At 41.5% G+C, this 16,101-nt stretch overlaps 1 protein-coding gene across 1 annotated transcript; it reads left to right on the plus strand.

The window, feature by feature from the left end:
* The first annotated feature begins 1,255 nt into the window (after positions 1-1,255).
* On the plus strand, positions 1,256-9,491 carry LOC115137028 (cytochrome P450 2M1). The gene is made up of 9 exons (XM_029673018.2): positions 1,256-1,647; positions 4,322-4,484; positions 6,193-6,342; positions 6,570-6,730; positions 6,892-7,068; positions 7,328-7,469; positions 7,863-8,047; positions 8,190-8,331; positions 8,707-9,491. The coding sequence occupies exons 1-9, from the start codon at positions 1,438-1,440 to the stop codon at positions 8,895-8,897; spliced, it is 1,521 nt and encodes a 506-aa protein (XP_029528878.1). The 5' UTR covers positions 1,256-1,437; the 3' UTR covers positions 8,898-9,491.
* Positions 9,492-16,101: the final 6,610 nt, after the last annotated feature.

Here is a 16,101-nt window from a genome sequence, read left to right on the forward strand (position 1 = left end):
CCACTTTCGCTCCATGATGTGCCGGGTCATTGCCAGGTTCAAACCGGTCCATCTTAATATAACGCCCCCAATATCAGTGTTGCCAACTTAGCGACGTTGTTGCTATATTTAGTGAGTATTAAGACCCCTCTAGCGACACATTTTCAAAAAAGCGACAAGCGACAAATCTAGCAATTTTTTCTGGTGTTATTGGAGACTGATGTGAAAGCACGTATTGTTCTTACTCTTCTCAACGAGCAGTGGGTGAGTAACGGCCGTTGGTGGAAGAAAGTGAGGACCAAGGTGCAGCGTGGTATGTGTTCATATTGTTTAATAGGAATAGATCACTGAAAATACAAAAAACAACAAAGTGAACGAACGAAACCGAAACAGTTCTGTCTGGTGCAGATACAAACACTCAACAGAAAACAACTACCAACAAAACCCATGTGGGCAAGAGCTACCTAAGTATGGTTCTCAATCAGAGACAACAATAGACAGCTGTCCCTGATTGAGAACCATACCCGGCCAAAAACAAAGAAATAAAAAACATAGAATAAAGAAACATAGAATGCCCACCCTAGTCACACCCTGGCCTCACCAAAATAGAGAATAAAAGCCTCTCTATGGCCAGGGCGTGACAGGATGCTGCCATGGGCCCCACCCCCGTCCACAGCCTGTGTCCACAGCACTCACAGGCGGCCCAGTCCTCGCGCAGCAGTCCCTCCCAGCTGCAGTCAGAGCAGCTAACCTGAATTAGAGCCAGAATAGTTACCATCATTTTCTCACATTGCCATTGACAGTTTTTTCTATTGTCTCTTTTTGGTCCATTTAGATTGTTAATGTAGATTTTATACAAATAAAAATGTAACAAATGTTATGGTTAAAAATGTTCATGTTTTACTGTGACTTGTTGTAGGCTCCTAAGTGGACCATAAGGTTAAAAACCAAACCAAATTAAATAAAAAATGAAAAACGATGTAACTCTGCCAGAGTGTCTCTTTTGGATCACTTTTGCTGGTCCTAAGTCCGGATAAAGGAGGAGGGTTGGAATTTTTACATAAAAAAAAACAAGAATCGATAGAAAGTTCATTTTGTCGTTCTAAACATATTTAGGGTGTTTTTTACTCACTTTCTGTCTCTCCCACGATGTTATTCCTCTCTCCGACAGTGTCCACATGGGCAATTATGCAAATTAGGTAATGAAGCGACTTACCTAGAGACTTTTTGGACAGCCAATAGCTACTTTCCTTACTGAGGAGTTGGCAACACTGCACAATATTTGCGCAGTCACTTGGCTTTCTTGTCAATATAATGGATCATCACTGATGAAACTCACAACTGTACAAACTATTGCACAACTTCAACTTCTATCTACTTTTTGCAGTAGAAGGCTCTGACCCGGTACAGCATAAAGCTTTCCGATATCAGCTGTTCTGTTAACTCCGTAGGCGATCAATGTCCTCGACTCTACTGAAGATGGATGTACTTCATATTTTGCAGACGAACTTTGTGTCTATTGTAATCGGATGTGTCGTTATTATATTATTGTGGATGAATCGAGGCAAACAAAGCAACTCACGTTTGCCTCCTGGTCCTGCACCGATTCCTCTGCTTGGTAACTTGTTACGAATGGATGTGAAAGCGCCATACAAGCTCTACATGGAGGTCAGTCAAATACTTGAGCTAGATCAGTGGCCAAGGTTAGGTCAAAGATGCAGAATCAGGTGTAGAATGGGATATCCATTTAATTACTTTTCCACAGAATTTGGAAAAAAAGGATTATTTGCATTAATACAAGCTAAATGTAGGCTAGATTATTATTGTTTTACAATATTTTCTGTGTTGATTACTGTAGCAACAAAGCAGTTCAGTATTTTCATGTGACTGCTTAGTTACCAGCCTGTACATTTTTATTGTATTGCCCCTCTTGGTTCAATATTCATTCAAAGTATACTACATGCATGTATTTGAGAACTGAAAAAGTGTGTGTATATATATCGATTACATAAATTAATTTGTGGAATTTCTTTCCTTCTTAATGCGTTTGAGCCAATCAGTTGTGTTGTGACAAGGACATTTTCCGTTTTGACTGACCTTCATGTCTCAAAGTAATGATGGACTGTCGTTTCTCTTTGATTATTTGAGTTGATCTTGCCATAATATGGACTAGGTATTTTACCAAATAGGGTTATCTTCTGTATACTGTTAGAAATCGGATATGAAGATGGGTGAGCCGGTCAAGGATCGATTCAGACTAAGTGGTAAATTTTATGACAAGTAAACAGTTTATTCAGAGTGAAAATATGTAGTACAGCGTAATTACGGCTCTTCCGTTAGTTCGTGTTGGAACAGCAGGCAGAGAGCGAGTAAACAGTCAGCACAGCCCTTATATACGTCACAGAAAGTAGGTTGACTCTAGGAAGATCGGATCTCCGGATTGGTTCAGCTGGTTGTAGTCTGTAGTCTTCCGCCATTGGCTCAGTTGTCTGTCCGTCATCGTAGAATCTTCTTCGGGCACACAGTGTTCGGTTAAAAGGGAGATTATGTGTGTAATGTGGGAGCTATCCTGTAGGGGACCCCACAGGCTTTACTGTGAAAATACGTTGCTATGTGTTGTCTCAGTTATAACAATGCAATAGCCATGTATTTAGCAGTAGATTGGTCTCCTGCATAATAGCAATTCTTTACAATACCACCCCTATCTTGTCACAATAGAACTGATTGGCTCAAACTAATTCATTTGTAGAATTTCTTTCTTTCTTATCTTTTAAGAAGGCACACCGGTTAATTGAAATGCATTCCAGGTGACTATCTCATAAACCTGTCTAGAGAATGCCAAGAGTGTGCAAAGCTGTCATCAAGGCAAATGGTGGCTACTTTGAAAAATCTAAAATATATATTTTGATTGAACACTTTTTTTGGTTACCACATGATTCCATGTGTTATTTCATAGTTTTGATGTCTTCATTATTATTCTACAATGTAGAAAATAATACAAATAAAGAAAAACCCTTGAATCCCAGGCTTCCCAAAATTGTTGACACATTTATTTTGTTTTAAATCTTTTGTCTCTGTGTTTTCATAATTTCCCTTCAATTCACAAGAGGCTGAACGCATCTCACAGGAGAAAGCACTGAGCGAGCGAAACAACGCCCCTCTGTCTCTCTAGTTGTAGGCCATCTGTCAGATGCTGTCTGGTCCAGACTGGCGGCTCTGGCTGCTCCTTGCAGACTGGCGGCTCTGGCAGCTCCTTGCAGACTGGCGGCTTTGGCAGCTCCTTGCAGACTGGCGGCTCTGGCTGCTCCATGCAGACTGGCGGCTCTGGCTGCTCCATGCAGACTGGCGGCTCTGGCTGCTCCATGCAGACTGGCGGCTCTGGCTGCTCCATGCAGACTGGCGGCTCTGGCTGCTCCATGCAGACTGGCGGGTCTGGCTGCTCCATGCAGACTGGCGGCTCTGGCTGCTCCATGCAGACTAGCGACTCTGGCTGCTCCTTGCAGACTGGCGGCTCTGGCTGCTCCTTGCAGACTGGTGGCTCTGGCTGCTCCTTGCAGACTGGCGGCTCTGGCTTCTCCTTGCAGACTGGCGGCTCTGGCTGCTCCTTGCAGACTGGCGGCTCTGGCAGCTCCTTGCAGACTGGCGGCTCTGGCAGCTCCTTGCAGACTGGCGGCTCTGCCTTCCTTCTCTAATCTGAGAACCACTCTAGGCAACCATAGACTTACCTAGATAACTATACTACACTACAAAGAAAACACAAAATACTAAGACCAGGGCGTGACACAGTTCTTATAAACATAAGCAATCTAAATAACTGTGGATGTTACAACCAGCACAAGGGAGCGAACACATAAAGTAAACCTAACCTACAGAATATACAGTCCACCAAGTCCTCACTTACAGGTGTGGTTGAATGATCTTCTTATTGTCTCTGCCTTTAGGCCTATATATCGCAAGGCATATGAATTGAAAGGTTATGGAGCAAACAATTCAATTATCACAACACAGGTTGTAATATGGCTTGGGGGGGGGGCTCGACTTCCTCAGTGATTTTACCCACACACCGCTACTGTTGGGAACATAAAATGACATGCTATAAATACACTTATTTTGACACATTTTCTATATCTAAGTGAGTATAATGTACTCTATCAATTTGCCACTGCATTTCTTGCTCTCTTGTGTCTCTCCATCACTTATCCAAAGGAATAGCAAGGCCACAATCATTTCACTTCCATGTCATACATCCCAGGACTGTCAGCTGTGCTCCATATAAACCTGGGATCTGAGACATCACTGTCCTGGTTCCCTAACTATAATCCTGTGGTTCTTCTCTCCTCAGCTCAGTAAGAAGTATGGCTCAGTGTTTACTGTATGGCTGGGCTCCGAACCTGTAGTGGTGATCTCTGGCTTTCAGGCTATCAAGGATGCTTTTGTCACACAAGGAGAAGAGTTCAGCGGCAGAGCCAACTACCCCGTGATCATGACAGTCTCTAAAGGATATGGTGGGTGATTTATATATACACTGCTCAAAAAAATAAAGGGAACACTAAAATAACACATCCTAGATCTGAATGAAAGAAATATTCGTATTATATACTTTTTTCTTTACATAGTTGAATGTGCTGACAACAAAATCACACAAAATCAAATTTATCAACCCATGGAGGTCTGGATTTGGAGTCACACTCAAAATTAAAGTGGAAAACCACACTACAGGCTGATCCAACTTTGATGTAATGTCCTTAAAACAAGTCAAAATGAGGCTCAGTAGTGTGTGTGGCCTCCACATGCCTGTATGACCTCCCTACAACGCCTGGGCATGCTCCTGATGAGGTGGCGGATGGTCTTCTGAGGGATCTCCTCCCAGACCTGGACTAAAGCATCCACAAACTCCTGGACAGTCTGTGGTGCAGTCTGTTGGTGGATGGAGCGAGACATGATGTCCCAGATGTGCTCAATTGGATTCAGGTCTGGGGAACGGGCGGGCCAGTCCATAGTATCAATGCCTTCCTCTTGCAGGAACTGCTGACACACTCCAGCCACATGAGGTCTAGCATTGTCTTGCATTAGGAGGAACCCAGGGCCAACTGCACCAGCATATGGTCTCACAAGGGGTCTGAGGATTTCATCTCGGTACCTAATGGCAGTCAGGCTACCTCTGGCGAGCACATGGAGGGCTGTGCGGCCCCCCAAAGAAATGCCACCCAACACCATGACTGACCCACCGCCAAACCAGTCATGCTGGAGGATGTTGCAGGCAGCAGAACGTTCTCCATGGCGTCTCCAGACTTTTCACGTCTGTCACGTGCTCAGTGTGAACCTGGTTTCATCTGTGAAGAGCACAGAGCGCCGGTGGCGAATTTGCCAATCTTGGTGTTCTCTGGCAAATGCCAAACGTCCTGCACGGTGTTGCGCTGTAAGCACAACCCCCACCTGTGGACGTCGGGCCCTCATACCACCCTCATGGAGTATGTTTCTGACCGTTTCAGCAGATACATGCACATTTGTGGCCTCCTGGAGGTCATTTTGCAGGGCTCTGGCAGTGCTCCTCCTGCTCCTCCTTGCACAAAGGCGGAGGTAGCGGTCCTGCTGCTGGGTTGTTGCCCTCCTACGGCCTCCTCCACGTCTCCTGATGTACTGGCCTGTCTCCTGGTAGCGTCTCCCTGCTCTGGACACTACGCTGACAGACACAGCAAACCTTCTTGCCACAGCTCGCATTGATGTGCCATCCTGGATGAGCTGCACTACCCGAGCCACTTGTGTGGGTTGTAGACTCCGTCTCATGCTACCACTAGAGTCTAAGCACCGCCAGCATTCAAAAGTGACCAAAACATCAGCCAGGAAGTATAGGAACTGAGAAGTGGTCTGGTCACCACTTGCAGAACCACTCCTTTATTGGGGGTGTCTTGCTAAATGCCTATAATTTCCACCTGTTGTCTATTCCATTTGCACAACAGCATGTGAAATGTATTGTCAATCAGTGTTGCTTCCTAAGTGGACAGTTTGATTTCACAGAAGTGTGATTGACTTGAGTTACATTGTGTTGTTTAAGTGTTCCCTTTATTTTTTTGAGCAGTGTATTTTTTAAATGGGAGTGGGTGGGTGGGTGTCATTGTCCTTGACACAGTCAAAAGAAAACCATTACTTTAGGTTTTTGTTATGCTATTCTAATTCTTCCTTTTTGTGCTTCTGTCATACTGTTTACTGTAGGGGTGTTGGTGAGCAGTGGGAAGAGATCAAAAGATCTTCGCAGGTTCTCGCTAATGACCCTTAAAACCTTTGGGATGGGGCGCAGGAGCATCGAAGAACGTGTCCAAGAAGAGGCTAAGATGCTGGTGAAAGCCTTCGGTGAATATAGAGGTAGGTTATTTTCAGTATTATCTTCAGCAAGATTTTAATACTAAACATTTCATTGAAATGGTACCATTTTACATTAAAATACATGGAAAATCGAGTGTTTAATTCAAATGTAGTTGTTGCTTCTCACAGCTATTTCTAAAAGTTTCACCATCACAATATTATATATGGATAACCAATCCGGTATTCTAAAAGTATCTGTGTGTTCTTGCCTTCCTTCTCTAATCTAGATTCAGTTGTCAATCCCAAAGAATTGCTTTGCAATTGTGTTGGCAATGTGATCTGCTCCGTAGTCTTTGGGCACAGGTTTGAAAATGATGACCCAATGTTTCAGCTCATCCAAAAGGCTGTTGATGCCTACTTCCATGTACTCAGCAGCCCTATTGGAGCGGTACAGTAACTTTTCAGCTCATCTCTTTTCATAGAATCTTCCATTGCTCTCAACGCCCTGCTAAACTGAAGGTCTATCACAGTAATTGCACAAAATGGTCTTGGGCTGACCAAGCCATTGTTTTCACTAACAAAACCCCCTCCCCTTCCATCCCCTTTCAGATGTACAACATGTTCCCTAGAATCGTTTGGTGCATCCCAGGCAATCACCATGAGATGTTTGCTATCGTAAACAAGGCCAAAGCTTACATACAAGGGCAAGCAGAAATCCGCCTTAAAACCCTTAACATCTCTGAACCTCAGGACTTCATCGAGGCCTTCCTGGTCAAAATGCTGGAGGTAGAAAACACAGCATGATCCTCACATTGGAGGTTGAACCTCTTACACATTATGAAAATATGGAATGTGGCTAGAATTAAGATACTCTCCATGTCCACTTATGTGAGTTTGGCTATCATGAGTGAATAGACAAGTGAGAGGCCAATCTCTGATTTCCAAACGTATTTAGTGGCAATAAGTATGTGGAGATGGCAACAACTAGCCACCAGATGTCGCTGTTTACTTACATAACTGATGGTGACTTATTCTCTTCTCTTAGGAGAAAGATGATCCCAACACTGAGTTCAACAATGATAATATGGTGATGACTGCATGGAGCCTGTTTGCTGCTGGAACAGAAACCACATCATCCACCCTAAGACAATCATTTCTGATGATGATAAAGTACCCTCACATTCAAGGTAGCCTGCTACCCAAGTCTTTATCAATTTTAAAAAATGTACCTTTATTTAACCAGGCAAGTCAGTTAAAAAAAATTATCTTATTTTCAATGACGGCCTAGGAACAGTGGGTTAACTGCCTGTTCAAGGGCAGAACGACAGATTTGTACCTTGTCAGCTCGGGGATTTGAACTTGCAACCTTCCGGTTACTAGTCCAACTCTCTAACCATTAGGCTACCCTGCATCCAAGTCTCCTAAATCTATTAGATAACACTGCTATCCAAAAAAGTATCATTCTGGACTATGAATTGTTTAAAATGTGTTATTACGATGTGACATGTAATAACTCCAACAACAATCCGTACATAGTATCAGTGCAACGTATTATAAAGTGTGACTTAAATCTTCCTAAGAGAGTGTTCAGAAGGAGATAGACGAGGTGATTGGCTCAAGAGTGCCCACGGTTGACGACAGAGTTAAAATGCCCTACACGGATGCTGTCATTCACGAAGTCCAGCGATACATGGACCTCAGTCCCACCTCTGTACCCCACAAAGTGATCAGAGATACAGAGTTCTACAACTACCACATTCCAGAGGTGACCACAATTATGTAATTGTACCAACACTGAATGTTACATTCCACCATATTTTGTTCGACGTGGAAGTGTTAAAATTGTTTTACTGATCAACATGCAGTTTTCATAGCAAGTGATGGGTGTTATTTTGTCATTCTTTCAGGGTACCATGGTCCTGCCTCTGCTGTCCTCTGTGCTTGCTGATCCCAAATGGTTTAAAAACCCAGATGAGTTTGACCCAGAGAACTTCCTGGATGAAAATGGAGTCTTTAAGAAAAATGATGGATTCTTTGCTTTTGGAGTGGGTAAGATCATGGTCCAAGTAGTTTGTGGATTATGTGAGTTAAAAACAAGAAACCTAGTGGCCTGGGGTGGTCTTGCAGTCGACAGTAAGCTGCTGCCTCTCTGGAGGTACTATGTTCCGCTGCCAGCATGGGTTTGGTTTGAATCTGACCCGCTGCTTTTCAGCACACTCTCCTAATAACTTTCCTGTATCTCTCTATCATATCCACAAAAAAAAAACATTAAAATATATGAGATGATTGGGCCTTTCCTAGCCTGGATTTCCCCACTCATTTAAAAAAAACTTAACAAGAAACCTGACAACCTCTGGTCAACTTCAATTCAGTTATAGGCTCAGCTGACTGACAATGACCGCTCTCATTTCTCTTTTCCCTCAGGGAAGCGGGCTTGTCCTGGGGAGGCTCTGGCCAGAGTGGAGCTCTTTCTCTTCTTTACCTCCCTCCTGCAACGCTTCACTTTCACCGGCACCAAACCTCCAGAGGAGATCAACATCGAGCCAGTGTGCTCCAGCTTTGGCCGCATTCCGCGTTCCTATGATTGCTACATCAAACTCAGGACTGAGGAGTGACCACTTTACTGTGGAGAGGTCACAGGCTCAGCTTCACAGGCAGCTGCTTGTCAATTTACAGTAACCATAGCCTTATATTTACCTCCTTTTTTAGTGAGTTGTTGTATGTATCTTGCTATTATCCTCAGGTAGGATCTCTAAGGTATGGGTTGATATTTCAAGGCTAATTTCGGTCTACATTCATGTCTTTTAAAGCTTGTTTTTGGTCAGGTTTCAAGAATTGCCTTCAGAGATGTTGGTCACCATATCTCTATGCTGTATATCACACTCACCTACTTTGTACCCTTGTAAAATAGGCCTATAGGTTCATATTAAATTCTCTATTGAAACATTATGGTGAAAGGACCAAAAGTTTCAGGTGTTATAATGTAAGCAACTGAAATTGGTCTTGTTTTGTAGGTTGCTACGTGGTTAGGACTGTACATCTATACATGCAAAGCACTTAGGGGTACTGTACACTATGTATACTGTGGGGGTCACTATGTTATTCTGCCTTTGTTTTCAACATGATTGACGTATTGTAACACAACATTTGATTGTAACTTTTGCTTCAACTAATAAATAGTACTGCGCACTTCAGCTAGATTCAAACAATATCTTGTGTGTCCAGACCTGTCATTAAAAAGTGAGCTTGGTGTTCGGATTACCTGCTCACATATATCTGTCATATTAGACTTGTGTAGACACATAAGTATGTCCATGTCCACATATAATATCTGTTTCACAGAAGGAGAACGCTGTTACTGGAATGTTAGTGGTTACCAGAAAAATGTATCATTTAACTCATGATAATAGTGACTTGGGCCGGAAAGTATTCAAACCCCTTCACTTTTTCTGAAAATGTTTACTTAACAGCCTCATTCGAAAAGTGATTACACACAATAACCCAGAATGACAAAGTGAAAACAGGTTTTTATTCATACCCTTTACTCAGTAAAGAGAAGCCCTTTTGGCAGCGATAACAGCCTCAAGTCTTCTTCGTATGACGCTACAAGCTTGGCACACCTATATTTGAGGAGTTTGTCCTATTCTCTGCAGATCCTCTCAAGCTCTGTCAGGTTGGATGGGGAGTGACACTGCACATCTATTTTCCAGGTCTCTCCAGAGATGTTCGATCGGATTCAAGTCCAGGCTCTGGCGGGGCCACTCAAGGACATTTGGAGAATTTTCCCAAAGCCGATCCTGCGTTGTTTTGGCTGTGTGCTTAGGGTGGTTGTCCTGTTGGAAGGTAAACCGTCTCCCCAGTCTGAGGTCCTCAGCACTCTGGAGCAGGTTTTTATCAAGGATCTCCCTGTACTTTGCTCCGTTCATCTTTCTCTCGATACTGAGTAGTCACCCAGTCCCAGCTTTATTTGGGGGTATAAGGGGATAAGAAAGTTGTAAGTTCATGAAGAAGTTATATTCTTCAAGAATCAATGAGTTTGTCTTATCTCTCATTGGCTCAGTAAGAAATATGGCTCAGTGTTTACTAGGCAGAGATTGAAAACTTTGCAGCTTCTCTTTGATGTCCCTGGAAAACCACTGAATAGGATGAAAGAGCCTCGAGGAGAGGGTCCAAGAGTAAGGTTTGTGTGTGTGTGTGTGTGTGTGTGTGTGCATGCGTGTTTATGCTTGTTTCCAAAGCATGGCTTGTTTGCATCGTAAGCTTGCCTGCCAAAATGACAAAAGAACATGTGTGTTACCATTAAGTCATAATGCCCGAGAACCTGGTGTTTGGAGGAGAAATTGACATGGGTGTTGCAAACCGTGCCAATATATCCTACAAACACAGGCTTAGAGGGCATTATCACTTTTATATAACGGGTTACCAACATGTTTAAAATAATGATTGGCATAGTTTCATTAAAAAAGTTATTGTGATGAATTTATTCATACTATTTAATCCTTCCACAAGATATAGTCCGACACAAATCTAGGGTTGCTACCCAAGCCGGCTGGTCGTTTCGTTCAATCGGTTCAGTTACTAGAGACGCGGGCGACCCAGTCGTTCCTTCTAAATGTTTCATTGCCATACTGGCTGGCATAGTTCCTGATTTCTTGTTGCTAGCTATCCAACTACGGCTAACTTACAGTCACGTCAAAAAGTGCATCCAGAATAACAGCAAAGTCTCAGCATTTGTATTTGTTTAAGCTGTTTTCTAGTGACATTTATTTGGATACATCCATAACAATGAGCTAATGAGGTGTGATATCGCCTGGCTTAGAAAATGTACTCACTCGTCAGGACACTGTTGTTCAGAGGAGCTAGCCAACAACACAGCTACAGAAACACAATCACTTCAAACTGAAGCTGGAAAGACTGCAAACTAGCTGTACTTCATTTCTTTTGACCTTTCATCAATTGACATTTTCTTTGTATATATCCATAAAAATGATGCCAGCTGATTCATTATTCCGACTGGCTGAAAAACGGTGCCTGCCTGTCTGTCTCGTCACGACTCCTGACACGTTCATTATTATGGGACAGCTGGAGATCGAATTTGAATATTGAAACTGTGGCAAATGTCAGAGAGACAGGCTGCAAGAGTTATACAAATCTCTGCTGTTTAAAACTAAATGTTAGTCTCAAAGAAATGTGAGATAATGTCAAGATGCTTTTTATAGTGGAGATCAAGTTTAGAAATTGCTTGGCTGGGCTTATGAGAGAGTGGATTGCACAGTCAGAAGGAACAGAGTGAATTGGCTTTTTAACGTCATAGATTTAGCCGGTGATAATTTGTGGAATAAACACTCAAGATTAGACCAACCCGTTGTAATATAACAACCACCCATTCCTTCCTTCCCATGTTTCCTATACTGTCCCTCTTCAACCTTTCCCCCAGAATCGTTGAGGGCTTTCCAGGAAAACACCATGAGCTGTTTAAGGCCATAGACAAGGACAAAGCTTACATACGAGAGGAAGCAGATCGTCGCCTTTACAACCTGGATACCTCTAATCCCCAGGACTACTTCGACGTCTTCCTGGTTAACACACTGGAGGTAGAACAATGATATATTCCTGGAATTGGATGTTGGACCGCTCTACACATTATCAAAATACAAATCTAGCCACCAGAGCCAAATCTCCTATTGACATCATTGTATGAGTTAGCAAATTAGTATGTTAAGTTTGGTATGGTTACATAAGACAGAAGGTTACTTAAGGATGGGTTAAATGGAAACTGACATTTTGACACTGACTGTAGGTCTATAACCTCTCACATACTGTGGCCTTGATATTTAACTCCAGCAGAATTAAGCATTTCTTGCAGTCTAACGATACACCAAATGTAGGCAAAATGTTGACTCGGTAACAGGAGTGGAGAAACATGATTTCTTTCTTTCTTTCAGCATCTTGAGAGAATGCGAATGTTCAGTTAGATACCGTCTTTAGCGGTTGCCAATGGGTTATTAGCCATTTCGGGAGGGTGAACAAACAGCTGACCCGCGCACCACTATCCCACACATGAAAACAAGTTGTCACAGTTTAACCTGATCCTTCTAGGAAGATCCTTCTAAATTCAGCCTGGTCTCAGAGCATTTTGTATTGTTTTGTATGTAATACTCCTTTTCGTATGTATTCATTTGTGGATGTCCACCATCCACTTCGTATGCTAAGAATGACTGGAATAATCATTCAGTTTGGTCTCCTAAACCGAAGCTCTAATCTTGTTCTTGGTACAACATAGTACCAAGACATTACCTCATCTAATGGTATATATATCAATTGTCAATTTCTAGATACTCCCATAAAAAAATACAACCCCTCCTGGACAAGCTTACAGAGAGAAGTGACTGGCACATAGAGATTGTGTAGCCACCTAACTGGTTCCCCATTAATCACACCATCCCTTCACATGGTTTAGGAATAGTTAGACACATTCACAGATAAGACTAACCCGACCTCTCCCCTCTCTGGGCCCAAGTAAGTTCTCACATAAGCATACTATAAAAATTCATAAAACATCTTATTTATCAATGTTACCTAAATAATTCTGATTCTGCTACCACAAATGTAATAAAGTAAAAACGTTTTAAATAAATTACCTTCCACGTCATGTTGGCTGAAAATTGGTTAGCTATGCTGTCCTTACGAACCACATACCATATCATTACAGCAGTATGTACTGATATGTTGTTAGCTAGCTACCTAACGTTAGTTGGCTATTTATACATCAAACTTGCCAGTATATTAACTATAGGCTAACTACCCAACTTTTATTGACTTGATTATTCCAGTCATTCTTAGCTTAGCTAAATGGTAGTTGTTGTGCGTTCTCAATTAATACAGGTAACGAGTGGAGGACAGAGGAGCCTCTTAACCTCTTGCTTCTACTCGGGACGCTTGCGTCTCAACTAGAGCTCTGGAAATGCAAATGCGCTACGCTAAATGCTAATAGTATTAGTTAAAACTCAAACGTTCATTAAAATACACATGCAGGGTATTGAATTAAAGCTACACTCGTTGTGAATCCAGGCAACAAGTCAGATTTTTAAAATGCTTTTCGGCGAAAGCATGAGAAGCTATTATCTGATAGCATGTAACAATACACTACAACACAAAAGACCCGCAGGGGATGTAAACAAAATAATTAGCATATTCGGCGCTACACAAACCGCACAATAAAATAGAAAACATTCATTACCTTTCACCATCTTCTTTGTTGGCACTCCTAGATGTCCAATAAACACTATTGGGTCTTTTTTTCGATTAAATCGGTCCATATATAGCCTAGATATCGTTATATGTAGACTGTGTGATAAACGAAAAAAACAGTGTTTCATAACGTAACGTCATTTTTTAAAATTCAAAAAGTCGATGATAAACTTTCACAAAACACTTCGAAATAATTTTGTAATGCAACTTTAGGTATTAGTAAACGTTAATAAGCGATAAAATTATTCAGGAGGCGATGTAAAAATCATTAGCTGTCCGTCTGGAAAAATGTCCGGCTAGAAACTCAACCAAAATATCCGGTCCTAGACCTGAAGAAATGCGCTGCCTTGCATGTGTTTGACCAAGAAAAAACTCGTAGGCAAATGACAAGACTCTAGACACCGTGTGGAAGCTGTAGGTACTGCAACCTCAGCCAATTAATTGTGGTTCACCTTTATCAATGGGTTCAAGTAGCGCAGCAATATATTTTTCCATTTTCAGTGATCAGTTTTTCCTGTGCTTTTCGATGTAAATGCTGTTCTGGTAAAGCCACAGCAGTGATTTAACCAGTTTTATAAACGTCTGAGTGTTTTCTATCCACACAGACTAAGCAAATGCATATACTATATTCCTGGCATGAGTAGCAGGGTGCTGAAATGTTGCGCGATTTTTAACAGAATGTTCAAAAAAGTAGAGGGTAGAAGCAAGAGGTTAAAGAAGAAGTTACAGGTCTGTGAGAGCCAAAAATCTTGCTTGTTTTTAGGTGACCAAATACTTATTTTCCACCATAATTTGCAAATAAATTCATTAAAAATCCTACAATGTGATTTTCTAGATGTTTTTTTCTCATTTTGTCTGTCATAGTTGAAGTGTACCTATGATGACAATTACAGGCCTCTCATCTTTTTAAGTGGGAGAACTTGCACAATTGGTGGCTGACTAAATACTTTTTTTGCCCCACTGTATACTGGGGTGTGAGCTGGAGGAATATGCAGTATAGGGGAAATGGATATTATAACATTTAAAGGAAAACTATACTACTGGAGGAATAATGATTATAGACATCTGAAGACGGGACATATGATACGCCACGTAGCAACAATAGCTAGAGATATTAAAGTAGCGTGGATAACAGTAGGTATGAGAGTATGGTCGAGCAATCCACTACTTAACAGACCACTAGGAAGAGATAGTCCAGGAAGGACAGGGATATATATTAAAGCAACAGAGGATTGGTTTTAAATAGGTGAATATAACAATAAAAATAACTAAGACAGCATAGATAGTGCAGATATTATAGGCAGCTAAAAGAATAACTAGACATTAAATAAACATTTGAAAGCAAGGATATCAGTAGCAATAGGACAAGAAAGAAAGATAAATATTGAGAAGGTTTAAAGAAGGAGAAGGATTGTTGAAAAGTATAAAGAAATCTAGAGGAATGTTGAAGAAGGACAAGGAAAAGTCAGACTGAAAGAAGACGGAATGGTTTGCAAAACCTGGAGTTGTGGAAATAAAGAGAGAAATAGAGGTGGAAAATAAAGAGACTCTCTGTGCCCTCTTCTGTAATATAAAAATACCTGGGAAGGACAGGGGAGGCTGAGCAAGGTCCAGGAAGGAACCCAGAAAAGTTTATGTGGAAATAGGAAGACAAGTGTGAATGGCTTTGGTAATGTTGGTTATCAATAATAGTGATATTTGAGGCGCTATACTGGAATAAGACATTAAGTCATCTGTATTATCCAGTAAAAAATGTGCAGACATTATAGAATAGATTCTAATACAAGGTATTAAGTGACGTGACTAATTAATTATTGTCCGGGGAAGTGGATAGCCCTACCTTGGAAAATAGTTATTTTGAAACCATGGATTCGCTGAAAGAAGCGCACAAATTCTACCAATTCGGCTCGAATATGAAAGAGTAAACTAGATAATGTAGGGCAATATTACCCTGAAACAGTTGAATTCAAATCAAATTAAGAATTCAGGGAGGCAATTATGAATTGGAACAAACACATAAAACCAGAATAAGAAGCTCAATGTACAGGCATACTGAAATTAGCGTTCTATCAGCATCATTAGTCTCACATGACTAATTTGAGAATGAATATTGTAAAACGGGGTACTTGGTAATGTCGTTAAGGCTATTTTGGTTGGATTTCAAAGCACTATATTGAATATACCAGAGTGCAGAATAACTGATGCATTTACAAAACCTCGAAGTTTGATTGAACATTGCCGGTGTCAGTGAATGTCAGGGAAATACCGTAATTTGAATTATTGCAAACGGCACAGTTAGTCCCCAACGTGTTTTAGGAAACAAGAGCCTAACCACTTTTGCTAGGTGAGTAGAATGGAGAGTGAAGGATGTATTTTCTTGTTTATATCAGAATGTAGCGTTAGCTAAATTAGCCAACTTTAGCAAGATAACGTTAGCTTGGGTGCTTGACTGCCATGTGAGAGAAATAGTAAGAATTATGATTCAGACAGTTTGGATCAACCCTGTTCATTAGCGGATTTTCGGATTGAATAACCCTTGTGAGAATCAAGGACGAATATTGGGTAACA

This window comes from Oncorhynchus nerka, linkage group LG11 (assembly GCF_034236695.1).
Source record: "Oncorhynchus nerka isolate Pitt River linkage group LG11, Oner_Uvic_2.0, whole genome shotgun sequence".
Classification (NCBI taxonomy): Eukaryota; Metazoa; Chordata; class Actinopteri; order Salmoniformes; family Salmonidae; genus Oncorhynchus; species Oncorhynchus nerka.

Coding starts and splice junctions, on each gene's coding strand:
- LOC115137028 (XM_029673018.2), top strand. CDS start 1,438: ATGTCCTCGACTCTACTGAAGATGGATGTACTTCATATTTTGCAGACG. Junction 1,648..4,321: donor CATACAAGCTCTACATGGAG/GTCAGTCAAATA, acceptor TTCTCTCCTCAG/CTCAGTAAGAAGTATGGCTC. Junction 8,332..8,706: donor ATTCTTTGCTTTTGGAGTGG/GTAAGATCATGG, acceptor CTTTTCCCTCAG/GGAAGCGGGCTTGTCCTGGG.